The sequence below is a fragment of the Eschrichtius robustus genome, chromosome 2 (genome assembly GCF_028021215.1).
Source record: "Eschrichtius robustus isolate mEscRob2 chromosome 2, mEscRob2.pri, whole genome shotgun sequence".
Lineage (NCBI taxonomy): Eukaryota > Metazoa > Chordata > Mammalia > Artiodactyla > Eschrichtiidae > Eschrichtius > Eschrichtius robustus.
This window is the reverse complement of record NC_090825.1, coordinates 52170604-52194301: the sequence shown is the minus strand read 5'-3', so window position 1 is coordinate 52194301 and position 23698 is coordinate 52170604. Positions and strand designations below refer to the sequence as shown.

At 35.8% G+C, this 23698-nt stretch overlaps 1 protein-coding gene across 8 annotated transcripts in view; it reads right to left on the bottom strand.

The window, feature by feature from the left end:
- ERBIN (erbb2 interacting protein) overlaps positions 1-23698 on the bottom strand; it is a 112051-nt gene that overhangs the window by 62817 nt on the left and 25536 nt on the right. For all 8 annotated transcript variants that reach the window (XM_068535425.1, XM_068535427.1, XM_068535430.1 and 5 more), the window contains exons 2-4: positions 13331-13378; positions 7624-7821; positions 5082-5199 (exon numbers count right to left, since the gene is read on the bottom strand). In XM_068535425.1, coding sequence (XP_068391526.1) covers positions 5082-5199; positions 7624-7812 — 307 coding nt within the window. In that variant the 5' untranslated portion in view covers positions 7813-7821; positions 13331-13378. The remainder of the gene's footprint in view (positions 1-5081; positions 5200-7623; positions 7822-13330; positions 13379-23698) is intronic.

Genomic DNA, 23698 nt, shown 5'->3' with positions numbered 1-23698 from the left:
CTGCTTTTTTACTGATTATAGTTTTAGTCTTGCTCTAATCTGCCCTCCCTATAGATGAGATTTATTAATATTCTCAATCACAGAATTACTCCTACTTCTTGACAGCATTCCATCCATAGCAAACCCTCATATTCTTAAACCTTCTTCCAATCACCAAGTACAAGCCCAAATCCTATAAGTCTTTTAGCACCCCCTGAGACTCCCCTTCCATCCCTATGGCTCAATCACATGTAATCCAGGTGATCTCTGTTTGGAGGGCATCAACACTCCTCCAATGCCCTAAATGTACAATATAAGTTAATAGTGGCTCCTTACTGTTTCTGTATTTTAAAGGCTAAGGTAATTAAATAGTACAGAATGTAACACTGAGTTCCAGTCAAAACAGGTTAAAGGAGAAATTGCAAACTCAGATGATTATATTGGCTAGGGGATAACAGGTGTATGGTTTGGATCAGTTATAACACAGTGAATGGTAAGGCCTATGGCAAGGCACAGTGACTGCACACCCCACTTATAGTCTACATTAACAACACACTTAGCAGTGACCAGTGATCACCAGTCTACATTTTTTAACTTCCAGGTCAGTTTAACACATGGTTTTTCTTCTTTCATTATCTTAAATAAGCTGATTTATTAAAACAGCTGAACTTAAACATTAACTATTAAGCAAATTAGCAATTTTAGAAATTTTAAAACACAGAGAAAAATAGTGACTTCCCCAGCAATCTATAATTTCCCTTGTAATCAATATAACTTCTTTGAACTTAAAGTGAAGAGGCTTTTCCAACATTTTGTCCCCAATCATCAGATTTTCTCAGGTTCAAGGAACTGCTTTCTGTTCTGACCCACAAACTTTCAACCCATTCTTTCTGGACTTTTGGACTCGATTTTTTTAAAAAAGGCCTAATTAACCTCTCTAGCATTCCCATATCAGACAGAAAGATCTGAGCCACTCTTTCTGGTTTCTTTGCCTTACAATTCCTAGCTTTTAATCAGTGTGCTTATATAGAGAGAATTAACAACTAGATAGTCTTCATTTCTTTTCTCTCTCCTCTCCAACAGCTTTCTCTATCAACCCCTTTCGCAAATTGTTTTAATCATCATCCCTATTGGTCTTCTCAAGAAGACAGGCCATTTGAACACAACGGATGATAATTTCTCTAACACCAGTTGCTATCTGCAATCGCTTGCAATAGCAGCTTGGTGAGCTTTTCATTTCTTTAAAAATCTAACAACAGGGCTTCCCTGGTGGCTCAGTGGTTGAGAATCTGCCTGCCAATGCAGGGGACACAGGTTTGAGCCCTGGTCTGGGAAGATCCCACATGCCGCGGAGCAACTAGGCCCGTGAGCCACAACTACTGAGCCTGCGCATCTGGAGCCCGTGCCCCGCAACAAGAGAGGCCGCGATAGTGAGAGGCCTGTGCACCGCGATGAGGAGTGGCCCCCACTTGCTGCAACTAGAGAAAGCCCTCGCACAGAAACGAAGACCCAACACAGCCATAAATAAATAAATAAATAAATAAATAAAATTTTAAAAAAATCTAACAACAAATCAAAACTTTAGACATGAAAGGAAAGAGCAAATTAAGACTCATAAACTAACACTCTAGTTTTATCGTAGAATATAAATGATAAAAAAAGAATTCCATACAAAATGAATGCAAATATTAATACCTTAAATTTATATACATCCTATACATAGACTAGTCCACAATTTGGTCGGCAGTCTCATGAGGCAAGATGGGACGTGGTAATATTGATAATATTATGTATAGTCTAACCGAGAATGAGATTAATTCCCCAATATAACAACAGGGCAAATAAACAGAGAAGCAATGATTAGAGTACAATTCTTCTTTTTCCTAAATAAATGTTTTAATCACCAAACCATGTTACTTGGCCAGTTGAAAAACACTGGAAGAAATATGTGAAAGATCAGAAACTAAGAAAATGTGAAAGTAAAAATCCTAAAACAAGTGCTTTTAAATAAATACAGCTTGCTGAAACACTAATAAAGTATGCCACAATGTTTCCTGCCTCCTTCCAAGCAGGGCACGTAGATAATAAATATGAAAGCAGCATCTGGTATATTAAGATATACTAGAATATTATTAGATTGAACTGATAAAAACACCTAAAAGGAAAAAATAGTAGAGCTTGGATACAAGATTAAAGCATCTTATGCAAGATTTAACACGATGAGATGTTGTAATATAGAAAAAATTTAGGGGTAATTCAATTTTCTCATTCAGAATATAAGATGAAACTCCCATCCATCTCTAACATAGTGGTCATCTTAATACTAAATGTAATTTTAATACTTCCAAAATCTGATAAACGCTACTTTCATTTAGCGTGCTATCCTCTCTTTTAAGCAAGTTGTTACTTAATCAAATACGCAACTAGCAAAACTCAAATTTCTCATAACCAACCACATCAACTATAATATGCATGCTATTTTCTTGTTTTCAGTAACATAGCTGGAGTTCCCTGGTGGCCTAGAGGTCAGAATTCTAGGCTTTCACTGCCGTGGCCCGGGTTGAATCTCTGATCGGGGAACTAAGACCCCACAAGCCACAAGGCACAGCCAATAAATAAATAAATAACATAGACTTGTATAAACATACACTTTAGGGTTACATATTACAAGTTAGTTAAAATAATCTCAACTCTCTAAAAGTAAAGTGGGTTAATTACATCAGTTGTAATGATGACTATCAGATTAGGAATTAGGAATACCAGAATTTTTATCAGTCAAGGTAATGGTTCCGACATTATCATAGTTTCTTGTCTCTCCTCACTAGCTTTTTTCACCATCAATGAAATGCGGTTGCATTTAGACATCAGTTTAAGACCAAAAAGAGAAAAAAAAAGCCAAGGAAACAAGTAAAAGGCAAGGGACTGATTCTGCCATTTAAAAAACAGATGAGGGCTTCCCTGGTGGCGCAGTGGTTGAGAATCTGCCTGCCAACGCAGGGGACACGGGTTCGAGCCCTGGTCTGGGAAGATCCCACATGCCACGGAGCAACTGGGCCCGTGAGCCACAATTACTGAGCCTGCGCGTCTGGAGCCTGTGCTCCGCAACAAGAGAGGCCACGATGGTGAGAGGCCCGCGCACCGCGATGAAGAGTGGTCCCCACTTGCCGCAACTAGAGAAAGCCCTCGCACAGAAACGAAGACTCAACACAGTCATAAATAAATAAATAAATAAACAAAAGAACGTGAATTTCTTAAAAAAAAAAAAAAAAAACAGATGAGGTCACATAGAAAGAGAAGAAAGGGATAGATAAATCAACTTAATTTTTAATGAAAATAAATTGTAAGGTTTTGTTGGCAACAATTACTAAAGCCATTCTCTTTCAGGGCAGAATATTCAAGTGCTTATCCTAAATCTTTTGGTCACATAGAAATTATCTCCAACTCCTCAAAAACACAAGCTGACACAATTGTACAAAGCAGGTTTTCAATATAAGCAAGAAGGAACTGCTGAAACTAGAATGAAAAAAAAGAGAAACACTACAGTTCAATAGGTTGTCTTAACTCAAACACATTATTCTTCAAGAAGTTGCATGAAAGTCTAAGATATTAATTTAATGATGCTGCAGGGCCATAACTGCACCATTCTCAATTTAGAGTAATAAGTCTGGAGTTAGTGCATTTTCAGGAGGATATATGTAAGCGTGTTCATTATTGAGCCAAGTAATAGTTTCATATCATGAAGACTAGTTACATGGGTTACTAGCCTTTCCCAGGTGCATAGAGTTTTATCAATAACACCCAGATTATTTCAGGTCTCTTTCCTTACACCTTAACATCTCTCATTTTAAAAGACCAAAAAGTAGAAAAGATACCCCTTTGGAGTGGAAGGTTACACTTGATGACTTCTAAAGTCACAACAGTTCCGAAGTTCTATAACACTACTTAACTGTCAGCATATGCAGAGCACAATGTAATGGATCAAGTTCATTTACTTTGGAATTTATCAAGCAATACTTGCCACTCTATTAAGCACAAGGAATGGAAACAAATTTCAAACTGCCCTTAAAGAGAAGTTTCAAGCTGAGGAAATTTATTTAACCTAAAATAAAATCATAAGAAAACTCACACAAATTAAAAACCAACTGACCCGAACTCTACAAAAATGACAATATCACAAAAACATGGGCAAACTGTTCCTGGTTTTGAAAGATCAAACAGACACAACTGAATGCTATATGTGATCTTTAACTTGAAGGTGGGGGTAGGGTGAGCAAATAGCTAAAAAGGGCATTATTAGGCAACAGGGAAAATGTGGTGTCAAATTTCTTGAGCGTGATAATGATATTGTGGTTATGTATAAGGATTTCCTTGTTCTTGGGAAATGCTTATTCCAATATATTGGAATATATGCTCATTCTAAAATTTTCAAGTGTCTACTTCTCTCTCCCTCCAAGGTAAGCACTTAACATTTTGGAATATATCTTCCATACTTTCTTCAACGTTTATCAAACTAAACAAACAAAACCACGACTGTGTGCCCCAGGAGAACAGTGACCATGTCCTTTTACTTTTCATCATTAATTGTAATCCAACTCCTAATAAAGTATTTGGCACAGAGTGGTCTCTCAATAAATATTTGTTGATGTTCAATTCGTTTATGTTGCACAACTTTTTTTTTTTAACCTTTACCACTACACTGTGAATATTTTATGTCAGTATTGATGGAGCTACATTACATTCCACTCTTATGGATGCATCAAATTATGTAATCAACAACGGACATTACAGTTAGTTGTTACTAGTTTCTCAACCATCACAAACAGGGCTGTAAATATATACAAAAAAAATAGATATAAGGATATATAAATATGTACATGCATTTACCCACAGCATTTTAATTAAACAGTCATTTTAAATTGTTTATACTTACTCTCTGCCTTTAAGTTCTCATAGATCATTTATATATATATGAAAGCTAATTATGATAGTACATTACAATCTGACTTTTTAATTCTATCTTTTTATTTGTTAAAACACAATAGAAATTTTAATAATATAACATGTTCCCAAGTACAAAAAGTTAGGGGGAAAAAAAATCTTACCATTCTTGCTGACATCCAGTTCCCTGAGATTAATGAGATTTGCAATAGATGCTGGTAATGTTGTTAAATCATTATCTGGCAAACTCAGTTTGTGTAGAGACTGACAGTTAAAAAGTTGCTGTTGAAACAAGGTAGAGAAGGATTTTGATTATTCCTTAAGTTTCCTTAAATATTTCATTGATTAACCTTTACACAAACAAATATTATTAATGTCATTAAAACTGAATGAGTTATACCTACACAAATACCAGGGAAGATCTCTTATTATTTTATGCTATTATGGATCTGAACACAATTGGACTACTCAGAATGATTTATATCCTCACACTTCTGCCCTGGGTGAAATGCACTTAGTGAAAACAAGTATATGGTGTATTTTCTGCTAAGGTCATAAAAAATAAGTGGCTGTTAAATATGGTAAACTTTGGATCTTGTATTCCAAGCATCCTTATTCCAAAATGAAAGTTTATATCAATTAAATTCAAATATGTACAACTGATTTTAAATGACTTAAAATATAGAATTCTGATTTGGGAGAACAAAATAAATAAGGGAGCAAATATACTGTTATGCTAAAATCACAATAATGAAATGTGACCAAAATATATTTAACCAAAAGCAGTAAGTAAATGGGCTACTTCTAAGCCCCACACCAAAAAACTGTACAGAGCATAGAGGATTTTTAGGGCACTGAAAATACTGTTTGACAGCATAATGATGAATACGTGTCATTATATATTTGTCCAAACCCACAAAATGCACAACACCAAGAGCAAATCATAATGTAAACCATGAACTTTGGGTGATTATGACTTTTCAACATAGGTTCATCAGTTTTAACTACTCTGGTGGTTTAACCACTCTGGTACCACTCTGGTGGGGGATGCTGATAAGGGTGGAGGCCATCCATGTGTGGGGACAGGGTATATATTTGGGAAATCTCTAGACCTTCCTCTTAATTTTGCTGTGAATCTAAAATTATTCTAAAAAAGAAGAGTCTTTAGAAAAAAACAAAACTGTGTGCAAGATGGCACTGAATAAGTCCTATTTAAGAAGAGCATTCTTCCAAAAATGGAAAATTGCTAGGCATGATAAATGATTCAGTTATTTTCACTATCACAGCAAGCCTCTCTCTTTTCAACACAGTCCCCAGACTGAGACCTTGCTGGTGGTGATTAGAAAAAGGGACTAATTTTAGTCTTCCATTTTCTCTAAGAGAACTAGCTAAGGAAGATAAATTACTTGCTGAAAAACAATATACAAGGGAACAGTCAATTATAAAGCACCCTATTACAACTTAGGGGAGAAATTCATGAACACGCAACCCACAACCTTTAATATTTTATCCACATCTATATACAGATTTCTTTACAAGACAATCTTGGATAGCACTGCTTTCAAAATGATTTTACCACTGGCCACCCAAAGAAAACCTTCTTCAAAACACTGCTGCCATCCAGTGTGTATATACACACACACACAAATCTAAAACAAATATTTTAAGTTACAATAGATACATGCAACCCTCTTTATTTTCTACTCTATGACAGTTAAGGTTGCCAGATAAAATACAAGATGCCTGATTAAACTTGGGTTTCAGATAAACAATAATTTTTTAGTGAAAGTATGTCCTATATACTGCATGAGATACACTTATACTAAAAAATTATTCACTGTTTATCTGAAAAGTATAATTTAATTGGGTGTCCTGTATTTTTTATTTTCTAAATCTGCCAGTCCAAATAATAGTTCATTATTCGGAAATGCCCCATATATTAAATTGATTTTTATGAGCCACTAATAAGTCTTTACCCACAGCTTGAAAACCACTGTTGTGTGGGTGGTAAAGCTCTCTGACAAAACTATCGTAGCTTTCCGCGCAACAATAAGAAACTGAGTAGAGGATGAAGATGGGTTAGAATTTAAGGAAAAAAAAGTAGCCGCCACTAAAAAATTTTAGCAAAGAAGTTGTTAATGTGAGATGATGTTTCATGGCAACAAACCTATGTTCTCCTGCTAGTTGCTCCTACATTTCAGAAACGTTAAGTCCTCCAAAACTTTTCCAAACAAACTAAAATGGGGAAAACAGAATACTACCTCTACAAAGCTGTTAAAAAGCAAAATTCTGATGTGATAACTGAAAGGACAATTTATCCTCAATAACTATAATGTAGATCAATGTCTCAGGAAAACTAGAAAAACATTCATTTCAATTCTTTGTCTAGTTAAATCTATTGGCTGCAGAAATTGTGCAGTCTTATTGTCTACCTTAGTGGCTAAGGTACTGGAATTAAATACAAAATTTTAAATTATTTGCACAAGTATTTAAGCAATTAACTTGAAGAGATAAAGGTTAAACATTCTATTTAAAAAAATTTGAGTCATGTTGCACACCATAAGGTGAAAGTAAACCAGAAAAAGGGGAAACAATGCCCATATATATATATATATATATATGCAGCATTATGGCAACATTGGGAATATCATATTTATAGGCATAAAAATAACCAAAGGCAATTCTTGAAAGACTGGATTAACATACCTTTGGAAGCTCTTCAATCTGATTAGCATCTAAGTAGAGCTCCTCCAGAGTTTTTTCAAAAGTAAAAATCTCTTTGGGAACCTGTTCCAAACTGCAGTGAGAATAATCAAGAGTAGTGACGGTCTCCTCTTCTCCTCGTAGACAACGACATGGTACCAACCGCACAAACAAACTTCGTTTTGTAGTCATTTTTAGACACTGCAATATACAAACAAAAATAAATTTAGTAAAAACATGTATTATAACAATTTTTCAAAACAAATTATTCCAATTCAATTCTCACAGTTTACATATCACAGATAAATATCTCCTCCCCAACACACACTAAATAGAATGCATTTAACATTGCTTTACTATCAAATTTTATATATAGTGAACATCAAATTAAACTCAAGCACTTCTGTACTTCACAAAATGATCCATTAAGTAACCAGTTATATGCTTCTATAAGCATACAGACCTGCCTCCCAGAGTAATGAAAGTAAAAACAAAAATAAACAAATGGGACCTAATGAAACTTAAAAGCTTTTGCGGAACAAAGGAAACCATAAACAAGACGAAAAGACAACCCTCAGAATGGGAGAAAATATTTGCAAACGAAGCAACAGACAAAGGATTAATCTCCAAAATATACAAACAGCTCATGGAGCTCAATATCAGAAAAACAAACTAATCAAAAAATGGGCAGAAGACCTAAATAAACATCTCTCCAAGGAGGACATACAGATGGCCAAGGGGCACATGAAGGATGCGCAACATCACTAATTATGAGAAATGCAAATCAAAACTACAATGAGGTGGGACTTCCCTGGTGGCGCAGTGGTTAAGAATATGCCTGCCAATGCAGGGGACACGGGTTCGAGCCCTGGTGCAGGAAGATCCCACATGCCGCGGAGCAACTAAGCCCGTGCACCATAACTACTGAGTCTGCGCTCTACAGCCTGCGAGCCACAACTACTGAAGCCCGCATGCCACAACTACTGAAGCCCACAGGCCTAGAGTCTGTGCTCCGCAACAAGAGAAGCCACCGCAGTGAGAAGCCTGGGCACCACAACGAAGAGTAGCCCCCACTTGCCACAACTAGAAAAAGCCTGTGTGCAGCAACAAAGACCCAATGCAGCCAAAATTTAATTAATTAATTAATTAAAAAAAAAAAAAAAACTACAATGAGGTATCACCTCACACTGGTCAGAATGGCCATCATCAAAAAATCTACAAACAAAAAATGCTGGAGAGGGTGTGGAGAAAAGGGAACCCCACTGTGGAGAACACTATAGAGGTTCGTTAAAAAACTAAAAATAGAACTACCATATGACCCAGCAATCCCACTATTAGGCATATACCCTGAGAAAACCATAATTCAATAGGACACATGTACCCCAATGTTCATTGCAGCACTATTTACAATAGCCAGGACATGGAAACAACCTAAATGTCCAATGACAGATGAACAGATAAAGAAGATGTGGTACATGTATACAATGGAATATTACTCAGCCATTAAAAGGAATGAAATTAGGTCATTTGTAGAAATGTGGATGGACCTAGAGTCTGTCTTACAAAGTGCAGTAAGCCAGAAAGAGAAAAACAAATATCGTATATTAACACATATATGTGGAATCTAGAAAATGGTACAGATGAACCTATTAGCAGGGCAGGAATGAGACGAGACGTAGAGAATGGACATGTGGACACGGGGGTGGGAAGGGGAGGGTGGGATGAATTGGGAGATTAGGATTGACATATATACACTACCATGCGTAAAATAGATAGCTAGTGGGAACACGCTATAAAGCACAGGAAGCTCAGTTCAGTGTTAGGTGATGTCGTTAGATGGGTGGCATGGGGGGGTGGTGGGAGGGAGGTCCAAGAGGGAGGGGATATACGTATACATATAGCTAATTCACTTCGTAGTACAGCAGAAAATAACACAACACTGTAAACCAATTATGCGCCAATTAAAAAAAAATTTTTTTAAAAAGAACCATGCTTTATTAGTCTGCTCATCCTCAACAAGAAAAACCCTAATACAACAAAGATATTTCTTTAATTTCTGACTAAGAGCTGTTTCTCAATTAAGAACTTGACTCTATGCAGTTCTGAGTAGAAAGTGGGAGTACAAAGATATTTTCAGGTCTCCTAACCAGCCATTAACTTTCCTGTAACTCTCCCACATCAAAATTCCAATCTATGCCAAGTATATTTTGTTTCAATTAATATTGTTCTTTTAATTTTTCTACAGTTTATAGGTCTTATATGTGTATAAGGTTACACACTAGAGAAGAAACTTGCTCCAGTAAAGTGCAGACTTCATTATTTCGATCTAACTGTGGGGAAAGGCTCAATTCTGAATTAGTGAAAATTCTCAAGGCTAATTTTATTAAGAACACAACGTTCATACCGAGGTTAATTCCAACGAGGAGGCTAACATTACACTAGCAAAGAAAAGCCTACGTCAATAAATGACTGCTAATTAATGTTATCAATTCTTTGTAAAATAATAATAAATTCTTGCCCTAAGCAGAAGACTCTATTAGAGTATTAGATTACTTCTACCCAGAGCCAAGGCTAGGTTGAAGCCAGTGCAGCAAATGCCTCAGGCACGTGCGCATGCATGCGCGCGCACACACACACACACAAACTCAGTAATCAAATTAAATATTTTAATGCAATATCTTTTTAAAAAATCCAAATCACTGAAAAATAAACCATTAATGACCAAACTGGTGAATTTAAAAATAAAGACAGAATCAGTATGACTAATTTTTTTTCTTTTGCCTCAGGCTCCAATATGGCTTTGCAAGGCACTGCTTCTAACTCTTCTAATTATATCATATTCTTAAAGAGTTTGACAATAGTGTAAGTATTTCCCTTGCAACTTAAAAAAAAAAAAAAAATCTGACTATTCTTACTTACCATGTGTGCCAGGCACTGTGCTAAATTCTTTATATAAACTGTATGTTTCAGGACTTTCCTGGTGGTCCAGTGGTTAAGAATCCGCCTTTCAATGCAGGGGACATGGGTTGATCCCTGGTCGGGAAACTTAAGATCCCACATGCCGCGGGGCTACTAAGCCTGCGCGCTGCAACTACTGAGCCCGCATGCCACAACTAGAGAGCCCTCGTACCACAACAAAAAATAAAATAAAATAAAATATTAAAAAAAAAAACTATATGCTTATTCTCATTTCATCCTCATGTATCTTTCTAAGGCATGTATTATTATTATCCCTATTTTTCCATAAAGAAACTGATTCTGTGCTTGTAGTGCACTATACTGCTTCTCAATATATAATGATATACTTGAACTCAGATTCATGAAATAATTCAAATATCAATAGGTCTTTACTACATACTTCTCCTTTAGGGTTTACAAAAACAAGCTACCGATGGGGTTCAGGACATACCACCCCAAAATATGGCACGCTAACATACTGAATATTTTAAGCTAAAGGAGTTTGATGAAACAGCAGTAGCAGGAAGGTCACTCTGACCTTCCACGCCCTTCTCCCCTGAAACAGGTAATAAAATCCTCCTGTGAAAGGTGCCCTCCCTATACCAGGAGGTATCTCTGAAGATGAAGGAAGAAGAATTCTAATGAATAGGACTTGTTAAATCTCCCCCAGTTTACTACACTTACTTCATACTCTTTGATCTATCGTATTTCTACACAACTGTCCACTTCATCAAACATGGCATAAAAATACTCAGGTTTAACTGTTTCTTTGGGTCTTCCTTTCCTTACAAAGGCTCCCTGTGTCACTTAAAACTTACATTAAATAAATGTATATATTTTTCTCCTTTTAATCTGTCTTTGTCAGTTTAATTTTCACACCCAGCCAGGAACCCTAAGAGGGTGAAGGAAAAATTTTTCCTCCCTTACACTATGATGTCAAACATCAAATGTTTCTATCTAAAATTTTTGTCTCATGGGGATGTAATGTACAGCAAGGTGACTATAGTTAGTAATACTGTACTGTATATTTGAAAGTTGCTAAGAGAGTAGATCCAAAGCTCTCATCACAAGAAAAAAAATTGTTACTATGTATGGTGACTGGATGTTAACTAGACATATTGTGAGGATCATTTTGCAACATATACAAATATTGAATCACTATGTTGTATTACTTGAAACTAATACAATGTTATATGTCAATTATACCTCAATAGAAACAAAAAATTACCTTGTCAATAAAGTTTACTGAATATGCTCAATCTATGTTTACATGAAAGTGTATTTTACTGATAAGAATAAGCAGTCTTATTGATCTAATAAGAATTTAATCACTAAAGGGGAATTTAGCTTATACTTGTGTGTTTAATGAGATAATAAAAAAAGATTCTAAAAACGAATATACACTTTCTTTTTCAAGAGATTCTAAGACTTCAACTGATAATGAGTTAGGGGGACACTTAAGAAAAACGGAGGAAAAACTATCTGCTCTGTCCAATCTGGTAGCCACTAGACACAGTGGCATTTTAACCTGAAAATTCAAGTTAAATCAGACAAAATTTTAAATCTGGTTTCAGTCACACTGACCATATTTTAAATGCTCAATAGCCACAGGTGGCTAATGGATACCATACTAAATAACAGAAGATACAGAACATTTCTATCACTGCAGAAAGTTCTAGGAGACAGCACTAATACAATATTTCAAACTATTATTCTGGTTCATATTATAACTACTACATGCTTATATTTATATAATATGATAGTATGCAATAACTTGCAAGATATGGCCTAAAAAATCCATTTTCCAGAAATCATAATGGATTTGGAAGTATAACTCCCAGCTGAGAATAATGTACATGAAATGTTATTACCAAATGTACGTGGTTTAAGAGTGTAGGGACTTCCCTGGTGGTCCAGTGGTTAAGACTCTGCACTCCCAATGCAGGGGGCACGGGTTCAATCCCTGGTCAGGGAACTAAGATCTCGCATGCCACACAGTGTGGCCAAAAAAAAAAAAAAAGTGTATTTATTGTACTATATTTATTTAAATCATCTGTGCAGGGCACTTGAGGTAGGAGGCAATTTACAAGGCAGAATCATTGTTAATAAAGGTAAAAAGACTTCCAAGACTTTTCTGTAGTGCTAATCATACTGCAGAACTTCTCAGAAGAGACCATGAATTCAGAAAAAGAAGATTAGACACTTAGCTCTAGGAAACTGCAAAGAGTTTACATCTCAAGTGAAAACTTCCCCAAAAAAACAAAAACAAAAGAAAACTTCCCCAAAAAAACAAAACAAAACAAAACTTCCTGTGGACAGAGACAGTGGAAAGAGCAATTTAGACCTCAGAATAAATTCAGTGGGCCTGAACCAATACAAAAATGGATCCCAATTTAGACTAAAAACTTCTGATTGATAAGAAAGGAGGGGGACCTTAATTATTGAGGTCAGAAGAGGAAAGTACCGTATGGAAGGGAATGAATAACAAGACCCAAAGAGATCCTCCCTTACACAATACTACAAAGAAGTAATAAACCAAAGGGAGAAAGACTGGACTGATGGGAACAGGAAGTGATCAACATGGGACCGCTAATTAGAATTTTAGTGTTGTGATATAAGAGCCACTTAGAAATCAGACTTAAAACGGCAGACACAAAAACATTCTAATCAAATGGAGGAAGAGAAGCCAACCAAAAAAAAAAAGGCATAATAACTCAAACATTTTCTAACAAAAGAAATTAAAACTACTTACCACTGGGTTGAATTTATCTCCCTGATGTTTCTTAATTGAGCCAACATTCTATGGAAACCATAAAGAGAAACAAAATTAACAATAAAAATAGATCTTTATGACTTTAAGGAATATCTCTTCTAATTCTTATTTACCTCAAAATGTAAATTAAAATTCTCAATAATTCAGCCCCATAAACTGACACACACAAATTTGCTAACTTCTAAATACATAGCTACCTTCTCAACCAGTCACTGGATTTACTGTTCATAATACATTTATAAACTATTGAGAGCCCTCATCTATATCAAATAATAAATACCTCCCTATCTACCATTAAAACCCCATTTATTTGCGCTTACTGAAAATTAATAAAGTTTTCCCAAGCAAATAAACTCTAATCACCAATTATATTTAAATTTAGTAATTTCTGATGGTTCTATGTAGCAGACACTGTTAATTGCTTATCAGTTTTTTCCCCCTTTCCAGAATTTTCCTTATTCAGGGTGGTAATGGACCCAGCTAAAAACCCACTTTTGAGCTTTCCAAGAAGGGTGAACAGGTAATGGATGACACAGTTAAGATCAATGACATATACTTAGAAGTCTACTTTGGGGGTGGGATGGGGGTTGGTCCTGGAAAAACATTTGCTTTCCTTATCCAGGGACAGATGTGAACATGTCTACTACTATCCTATGACCATGAGTCAACAAGCATGAGGATTAAAAAGCTACCAAAAAGGCTGACAGAGTAGAAAGACAAAACAAGCTGGGGGTCTCTAATAGCACAGTTGAGTAGCTGAACTACAGAAATATCTGGATTTCTTGGTTTATAAGAAGACTAAACCCCTATTTGTTTAAACCATTGCTAGGTTTTCTGTACCTGTAACCAACACATTCCAAAATAAGACACCCCAAAACCCAAAATAACAGCATTAACGTATATACATCATAAATAATCTTTTTTTAAAGTTATTAATAAGTATGTGTTTCAGAATTTACAGGGTCACTTTAAATATATTGGGCTATATGTCTCTATGCTAAATTGTTTAGGACTGCTGAGCTGTTTAACCTTCTCCACAAATTCCACCCATAGTACATGCCACAAAAAATACCTTTGCATATATCAAGCAAAGATGGCCACTTAATTTGTCACTCAAGGTACTCCCATATACATAGTAGTCTGGTAAAATGGCATTGCCAATGAACTGAGATGGAATAAGGCTACAGAAGGAGCAGGTTAGAGAGAAGAGAGAAGGAAGTTTGTGTTTAGAGACTTTAGCTTGAAATACCTGAAAGCTGTCCTACTGCGATCCTACATAGGCAGTTGGATATGGGTATTCAGAGATGTGGGGAGAAATCCAAACTAAGGATATAAATTTGTAAGTTATCTGTTTAGAGATAATATTTAAAGTAATGAAATTAGATGAAAGAATCAAGGGCATGAATGTGGACAAAAGAGTACAGATTCAAGAAAGAAAGTAAAGAAGGGAAGGAAGGAAGGGAGGGAAGAAAACAGATTCAATGATTGAGCCCTGAGATATTATAAAAATAGGTCATAAAGAAGAAATAGAACCAGAAATAGAACATTGAAGAGAAGCAGTCAGTGAGTCAAGAGAAACTACCCCCCAACCACCCACCCAAAGTGTGATATCCTAAAAGCTAAATGGAAAAAAATGTTTCAAGGAGGAAGTTATCAACTATGTTAGTAAGAACTTTGTCACTGTGTAATAATGTAAAGGTCATTGATTATCTTACTGGGCAGCGGTAGAGACAAAACACTGTTTGGAGGGGATTCAAGAAATAGGAAGAGGATAATCTGACATAGCAAATACAGGCAACTCAGGTAGTTCAGCTAAAAAAGACATTGGAAAAATAGAGCAGTAGAGAGAGCAGAATGTGAATCAAGAGTCACAGCAGTGGATTTGTAGCCAGATGCGAATAATCTAGTAAGAGAAAGAGATACATTTTTATAAAGAGATTTGGAAAACCATTCATAGACCATCCTAACAAAGTTTCCCACCAGTTTCAAAAAAAAAAGCTGCTCATGAGGAGGAGAACAAAACAAAAGAAACCTCGGGTGCCATGGTACAACTAGCTAAACGAAATTCACTTAGGGTATTTTTTAAACTGCTACAGATTACCGTAGCTTCTCCCTAGAGATTCTGATTTAGGAGATGAGATATAAAACTCAAGATGCTTTATCATACACAAAATGCTGATGTGATACTTTTTTCTAACAGTTTCAACAATAATCAACCCATAGTCAATATTATTTCATCTATACTCAAACCACCATCTTTTCCCCTTTCCATCCTTTTTTGATAAACTCTCATTTGGGGGATTACTGTACCAACTGAAAAGTGAAATCACTATAAAGGTTTTCTAAAATACAGTATGTTATACTTCCCTATGGATCTGAAGAGATCACAAGTTATACTTGGCTAGAGTTAAGAGAAATCTTATGTTGGAACCATCTTTTTAAATGAGTTCAGAAGTTGAAATGCACAACAAAGGCTCCTCAGGCATGCCCATAGCCATTAGATGGTATTTAGTGGTTGTGTAAGATCATTTTAGTTTAATCATGGCTATCACAGTATTTGCTAATCTGTATTTGGTACAACCTGTGCTTAATTCTGAGGCATTTTATGGACATTATTAACCCATTACCGGTAAGTACATGAATAGTAAACAATGAAAATAGTTATATGCAAAAGAGCAAAAATAAAAACGTAAAAAAACCTATGTAATGAAAAAAACAAATGCTGTATAGGAGCATTTGATTCTGAAAGACAAAAATAACTGAACGTATAAAATGTGCTATGCCTACAACATATACAGCAAGAAATGAGGAAAGGAGGCTGGTGAAATAGCTAAATTTCACACTTACAAGGTCAATGCTGCTGTCTGACCCCTGCTAGCCTAATTCTGATTCAGTAGAAAGCTGAGAGCTTCTTCAACGTCAGCACTGTTAATCAAACTTTCACATCAAACCATGGTTAGCCTAAATATGCCCCCAAAAAAATATTTATGTGGAATAAAATAGTTGACATACATACTGAAGTTACACAGAGTTCCCACATTTGCATAAACTTCCACTTTATATTTTTACAAATAACTTACGTAATAAAAAAGACCTTTAGAGTATAGTTTGGCAATGCATACATCCATATAACCAACAGCAACCAAGATATAAAATCTTTCTATCACCCCAGAAAGTTCCCATGTGCTACTTTCCAGTCAACACCCTGGCCAAGGCAACCTATCCTAAATAAGAGTGCTATGACATTTGTGTACAAGTATTAGGAGAATGCAGGCTTCAGTTCTTGTGGGTAAATATGGGAGTGAAATTGCTAGATCAAAGTCTATAAGCATGTTTAATTTTATTTAAAAAAAAAAAAAGGAATAAACAAACAAGTCATTTTACAAACTGGTTTTATCACTTAACACTCCCAGAGTTCCAATTAAATCCTCACCAACACTCGATATTCTTTCTTAATATTAACCTATGTAGTAGGTGCGGACAAGTAGCTCGCTGTATTTGTGTTTTGCATTTCTCTAATTACAAAATGGCATAGCAGAGCCTCATCTGTACTTGGAACTCAGTTAGGTGATAAGATACTGGACTCAAGCCTTACATGACACTCTAGTGGGATAAGGCTTTTGGAGAAAAGAGTGACGAATTTTGTATATGGGAGGATTGCAAATTATTGTACAAGAGGATATACTATATTAGAAAACAACTCTCCATGAACATCTCACATTTCTGCATGGTCTGGGTCCACTGAGCAATGTCATTTACAGCCAATTTAAGATGTTTATACAAGGATACATTCCAGATAATAACACTCAGCAACATTGAGACAGTTCAGTGTCCTCTCTCCAGAGACGATTTGTTTAAATTCCAGAGTAAAAATAAGGTTTCTCTCTCTCACTCTCCTGAGGAGAAGGATAGACAGGTCATCAGTGGTCCTATGAAAGATCAGAGTTTCCTAATTTGGGGTTCCCCTTCTGTAATGCACACTACTATCTGTGCAGGCACCATCTGACCCTCACTGTGAAGCTCTATGAAGATTTAGGCTCGGGTAACTGACAAAAAATATTGCCCTGGTTGCTGCTTTTTCAGGGAGTAATAAACCCTTTGTTTCTGGTCTAGAAGTCTTGTGTTTTCTGGCAAGTTAACATTTTAACTTGTAAGTAGGGTAAAACCTCAGACTCTTTACTGTTTCTGATTTAACCAGCGTAACTTAAGAAACATGGCCACGATGTTTTATACCACCTAAGATCAAGAGATGCAGAGTCTATTTCCCCAATCCTTGAATTTGGGCTGAACTGTGACTTGCTTATACCAACTCAATGTGGCAGAAGTTAGGCAAGTAACAGTGCCTATGCCTCAAGAAGATTTACAACTTCTGCTTTTACCTTCCTTGAATGCAGCCCTGAGGACATGATGCTGTAATTCTTTGTAGGATAAAAGACCACATGCTGATTCACAAATTCAAGAGCTATATAAATTGCTGTAGTTTTAAGCTTAAGTTTACCAACTGTATTGATTTTTTCAAAGAGAAAACTTCATAATTTGTTCATTTACTGATGGGACATTTTCCATTTCCCTGATTTCACTTTTCTCTATTTTTTCAGCCTTTTATTTATTTTGAATTTGTCTCTCTTTTTCTGACTCTTAGGGTAAAGCTTATTAAGTAATTGATTCTAATACTTTATTCTTCAAGATTTAAAGCTATAAATTCTGAGATGCACTTCATAAAATTTGATATGTTGTCTTTTTGTTGAATTTGTTTAAAATGCTAATTTCCCATTTGATTTATTATTTTACCCATGAGTTATTCAGAATCATCTTAATTTCAAAACATTCAGGGATTGGGAATTCCCTGGCAGTCCAGTTGTTAGGACTTGGAGCTCTCACTGCCGAGGGCCCAGGTTCAATCCCTGGTTGAAGAACTAAGATCCCACAAGCCACGTGGTACAGCCAAAAAAAAAAAATTCAGGGCTCTACTAAACCTCATTTTGTTACTGATTTCTAATTTAATTCCACTGTAATCAGAGAAAATAATATTATGATTTCAAGTCTTCACAACATGTTGAAGTACTGACAGCCCACATGAGATCTACCGAGGTGAGTGTTTCATGTATATTTAAATGTCACATTCTGCATCTCTTGGGTTTAGTGTTCAAAAAATGTCAGGTTAAATTGATTGAGAGTGGTGTGCAAATCTTCTGTACCCTTACTAATTTATGGCATTCTTTTTCTACTAATTACTGAAAAGTACTGAAATCTCTAACCGTAAGTGTAAATATGTTTTATTTCTGTCAATTTTTATTTCATGTATTTTGAATCTCTTATACAGTATCAATAAATACACATTTGGGGTTCTTGTACCTTCTGAGGAATGGATCCTTTTAACATATAAAATGTCCTTCCTCTCTGCTAATAATCCTTGTCTTGAAGTATAGTTTGCCTGATATCACTATAGCCATAGGAACTTTCTTTTGATAAGTGTTAATGTATATTTTTCCAACTATTACTTTTAACCAAATTTGTCTTTAAAGTGCCTATTTGTATGAAGCATATAGTTGGGTCTTACTATTTTATCCAATCTGACAATTTCTATGTATTGATGGTAGGCTTAGACCATTTATATTTAATATAATTACCGGTGTGATTTAAGTTTATTACATTACTATTTATTTTTTATTTGTTCTTTGTTCCTTTTTTTCCTGCCTTCAAATATAGTTATTTTTTTCCTATATTATCTCATTTTATGGACTTTAAGCTATACATATATATTTTGTGGTTGTTCTAGGAATGTACAGTATGTATTCTTAATTCATCATAGTCCACCATCAAATAATATTATACTATTCTAATTATACTATGTAATTTTATATATGATGTAACAAATGTAAGAGTATAATTTATTTATGTCTACTCTCGCTCATATTTCATGCTATTGTCATAAATTTTACTTCTACATATTATAAATCCCACAATTTTTTTTGTTTTACACTATTCAACTGTCATTTATATAAATTTAAAAACCAGAAAATAGACTTTCATATTTATTCACACATTCACCATTTCTTAGTCTATTTCTTACTACTATCAAGCCCATTTGAACAGTTTTTTTAAAAGATACTGCATTTTTCAGTTCTAGAAAACATCTGGTGTTGGTACAAAGTTCCCAATACTCTCCTGAAATACTCAACCCCTCACATGTTATCCTGTAAATTGTTTTAAAATCATTGTCTCCTAACTCATTGACTCCTAACTCTGGGTCATCTAATAAGTCTGGTTTTGTTAACTGTTTTCTCTTAATTATACAATCATATTTTCCTTTTTCTTTGTATATTTCATAATTTTTCACAGTATTCTAGATGCTTTTTATAAAATAACAGTTGAGAACTGAATGTAATATTGTTAAGTTTTACTTATTACCCAGAGAGTCTATGCTCTTCTCTCAGTTAGGATGAATGATAATTCAGATTCCTAGTAGAACCAATTTGAGCTGGGACTGGCTGCAGCTTTAATTAGAGTGAATTCTTCTGTGATCAATTCAACCCCCAACTTCCCATCTCCAACCACAGCCATATCTTTTTGATCTTGTCAAAATTTGAGATAGGAAGAATTTGGGCTGCAATTCCAGATATTTTTGGTTCGGTTTACCTTTAGATTCAACCCCAGCAGTGTCCCATAATTCAAGAACCATTAGAATTTGCAGAACTATACATTTCTATAGGTTTTTTTCAACTAAGCCTCTACTCCTCTTTATGGCAAAATTCAAGGTGGATAAAATTATCAGGTTTAATGATTTAATTTTGCCTTTGGGGCTCTGTCAGATTCCTATCCCTTCACAAAAGCCCACACTGTCACTTGAGGACTGGATGATTTATATTCATCCCTTCAGTCTTTCCATTTATGGTAAGTCCTGCTTCATCCTATACTGAAATCTGGTTGGGAAACTGCCACACTCTTGACTCACCTATGAGAGGTTCATGTACCTATGGAAATCAGTTCACTAAGGCTTCCTTGATTCCACTGATTTTTTGCTAGCTCTATTTTTTTTTTTTAAGTGTGATTTTTATTCTTTACAGGTTTTTCTTATTCTTACCAGGGGACCAAAAAATTTTTGTGCCTTCCTATATGCTAACTAGAAGCAGAAATACCAGGAGAAAGTGCAATAAAATTTCTGGGGAAAAAAAAAATAAACAAACAAAAAGAAATACTAGGAGATTTCCAGGGTAGATAAAACAGTTCTCTTTATAGAAAAGATACTCCCATGGAAGATAGCCAGTCTGACTCACCCCTTTGTGAAACAAACTTGGTCAAGGTAGAAGAAAAAACTTCAGAATTCTCCTCCATCTCAGTTTAGAAGGAATGACAATTTATGGAACAAAAAGAGGGCCTAGGGCTTCCCTGGTGGCGCAGTGGTTAAGAATCCGCCTGCCAATGCAGGGGACACGGGTTCGAGCCCTGGTCCGGGAAGATCCCACATGCCGCGGAGCAACTAAGCCCGTGAGCCACAACTACTGAGCCTGTGCTCTTGAGCCTGTGCTCTTGAGCCTGTGCTCTAGAGCCTGCGAGCCACAACTACCGAGCCTGTGTGCCGCAACTACTGAAGCCCATACACCTAGAGCCTGTGCTCTGCAACAAGAGAAGCCACCGCAATGGGAAGCCCACGCACCGCAACGAAGAGTAGCCCCCGCGTGCCGCAACTAGAGAAAGCCGGCGTGCAGCAACGAAGACCCAACACAGCCAAAAATAAAAATAAAATAAAATAAATAAATTAAAAAAAAAAAAAAAAAGAGGGCCTAATTATTTTTACAGAAAAATCTTTCATTCCACAATTAGAAATAAGACTACAAATGCAAACATCCCAGCTAGAATTGGTTTATTTAACTCTGAAAACCTAACATTAGATCATTCTATAATCAGAGGGAGGAAGCAGAGGGAGAATGAGGAAAGAAAGCAGCTCAGTATGGCTCATAACCAAACTCAGAGAAGGTGAAACTGTGCCAAAAAGGAATACTGAAGGTCTGTGAGTAAATTTCAACTTTTTCTAACACAGAGTTCGTTCTGTTATCTTCAACAATAAGTCAATAAAGCTGTGCAAAGAGACGTTTGTTGGCAATATGCATCACAAACATATATTCACAATGATGTTGTGCTTATTTAACATGGTAGGAAATTAAATCTTGGCATTATTTCAAACTTAGAAATACTTTTTCATACAGTCTTGACCGGATTCTAAACTATTCCCATAACACAATCCAGTGGCAGGACTAATTTCTTCGTGTGTATTCCCTTATTTCTCTTTACTTCCTAGTATTCATCTCTATGCCAGAGTAAATCCCAATCTTCTTAGTTTCTGCTAATGACTTATAACAACTTCTTTTCCTCCTTGAACTCATTACACATGATTTGGGGAGCCTTGATGGGTACAGAACAAGATGCTCAAATAAACCAAGGAGAACCCTAGTTCTCTAAGATATTCTAAGGAACAACTGATTTTGATCACATGCAGAAATATAAGACACCGAGTAGGTGTTATTTTTCCTCCCATCTTAAAAAGGAACTCTCCTGAGGATATCTCTCCAGTTACTAACCCATTTCTCTGCTCCCTTTTACAGCAAAATTCCAAACAAGTTGTCTATATGCACTGACTTCAATTATTTCATCAACAGTTCTCAAACCACTCCAATCACATTTTTGCCCCAATCACTTCAATGGAAACTGTTCTTCCTAGATCATTAATGGCCCACCTATTGCCAAATCCAACAGACAATTCTAAGTTCATCTCTCACTTGACTTAGTAGTAGCATTACTCCCCACTACTTTACCCATTTTCTTCACTTAGCTTCCAAGACACCACATCCTCCTGATTTTGTTCTACACCACTGGCCAGACCTCAGTCTCCTTTGCTAATTACTGCACTTTATGTCAACCTCTTAACACATTATAGTGACTGAGAATACAGATGTTGGCCTTCTTCTCTATCTATACTCATACCTTTGGTAATCATCCAGTTTCAAATCTTGAAATATTATCAACTCTTTCAATACTAAGTTCTCTACCGACACCTGTCTTAGTTTGGGTTCTCTCAAAAACAAAGGCTGAGGTAAAGACTTGAATGCAGATAGTCTGTCTAAGAAATGACCTGAGGGAGCAGTGAGAGTATGAGATATGGAGGAAAAGCCAATATAAGAAATGGTATATTATCAAAGTCATCCCTAAGGACAACTGGGGTTCATTCTACTTAAACTCCCTGAGACAGGCGCACAGGAGGTTTCAGAACTGTCTGCCTATAGGATGAGAGGCAAGCTGTTATCCATCTGCTCCTGTCTCCCACTAGTTAAGGACTGCTTCTATGGACATTAACTTTCCCAAACCACAAGCCCATGCTTGCTTTCTGGTCTAGATGGCCTCCCACAGCAGAGAAATCGCTGGGGCTCACTTTCACTAAAAAGACAAATAACAAAACTTAACAATGGGCAAAGGTTTGAAGAGGCATTTCTCCAAAGAAATACCAATGGCCAATAAGCACATAAAAAGATGATCAACATCATCAGTCATTAGGAAAATATAAATCAAAACCACAAAGAGATAAAATTTTATACCAACTAGGGATGGTTACAATAAAAAAGGTAGGTATCAGGACAGATGTGGAGAAATTGAAACCCTCATACATTGCTGATGTAAATGTAAATTGTTGTAGTCACTTTTGAAAAACAATTTGGCAGTTCCTCCAAAAAGTTAAACATAGTTACCATATGACCCATCAATTCCACTCCTAGGTATAAAACCAAGAGGACTGAAAACACCTGCTTTCAGAAAAACTTGTAACTAATGTTCATAGCAGCATTATCCATAGTGGCCAAAAAGTAGAAACAATCTAATATCTATCAACTAATGAATGGAGAAACAAAATGTTTTATATCCATACAATGAAATGCGTATTATTCAGCTATATAAAGACATGAACTACTGATAAAGGATACAACATGGATGAACCTTGGAAACTTTATGCTATGGTAAAGAAGCCAGACACAAAAGGCCATATACTGTACGATTCCATTTTTATGAAATGTCTCAAACAGGCAAATTTATAGAAACAGAAAGCAGATTAGTGGTTCAGGGTCTAGGGGCAGTGGGAAACAGGAGTGACTGCTCATGGGTATGGAGTTTGGGGAAATGATGAGATTTTTTGGACTCAGATGATGATGATGGTTGCAGGGCCCTGTAAATGTACTAAAAATTACTGGATTGTACACTTTAAACAGGTGAACTTTATTGTATGTGAATTAGAGCTCGATGGAAAAATAGCTTAAAAAAAAAAATATCAGGACACTGGTTAATGCCACTATGATGTATTAA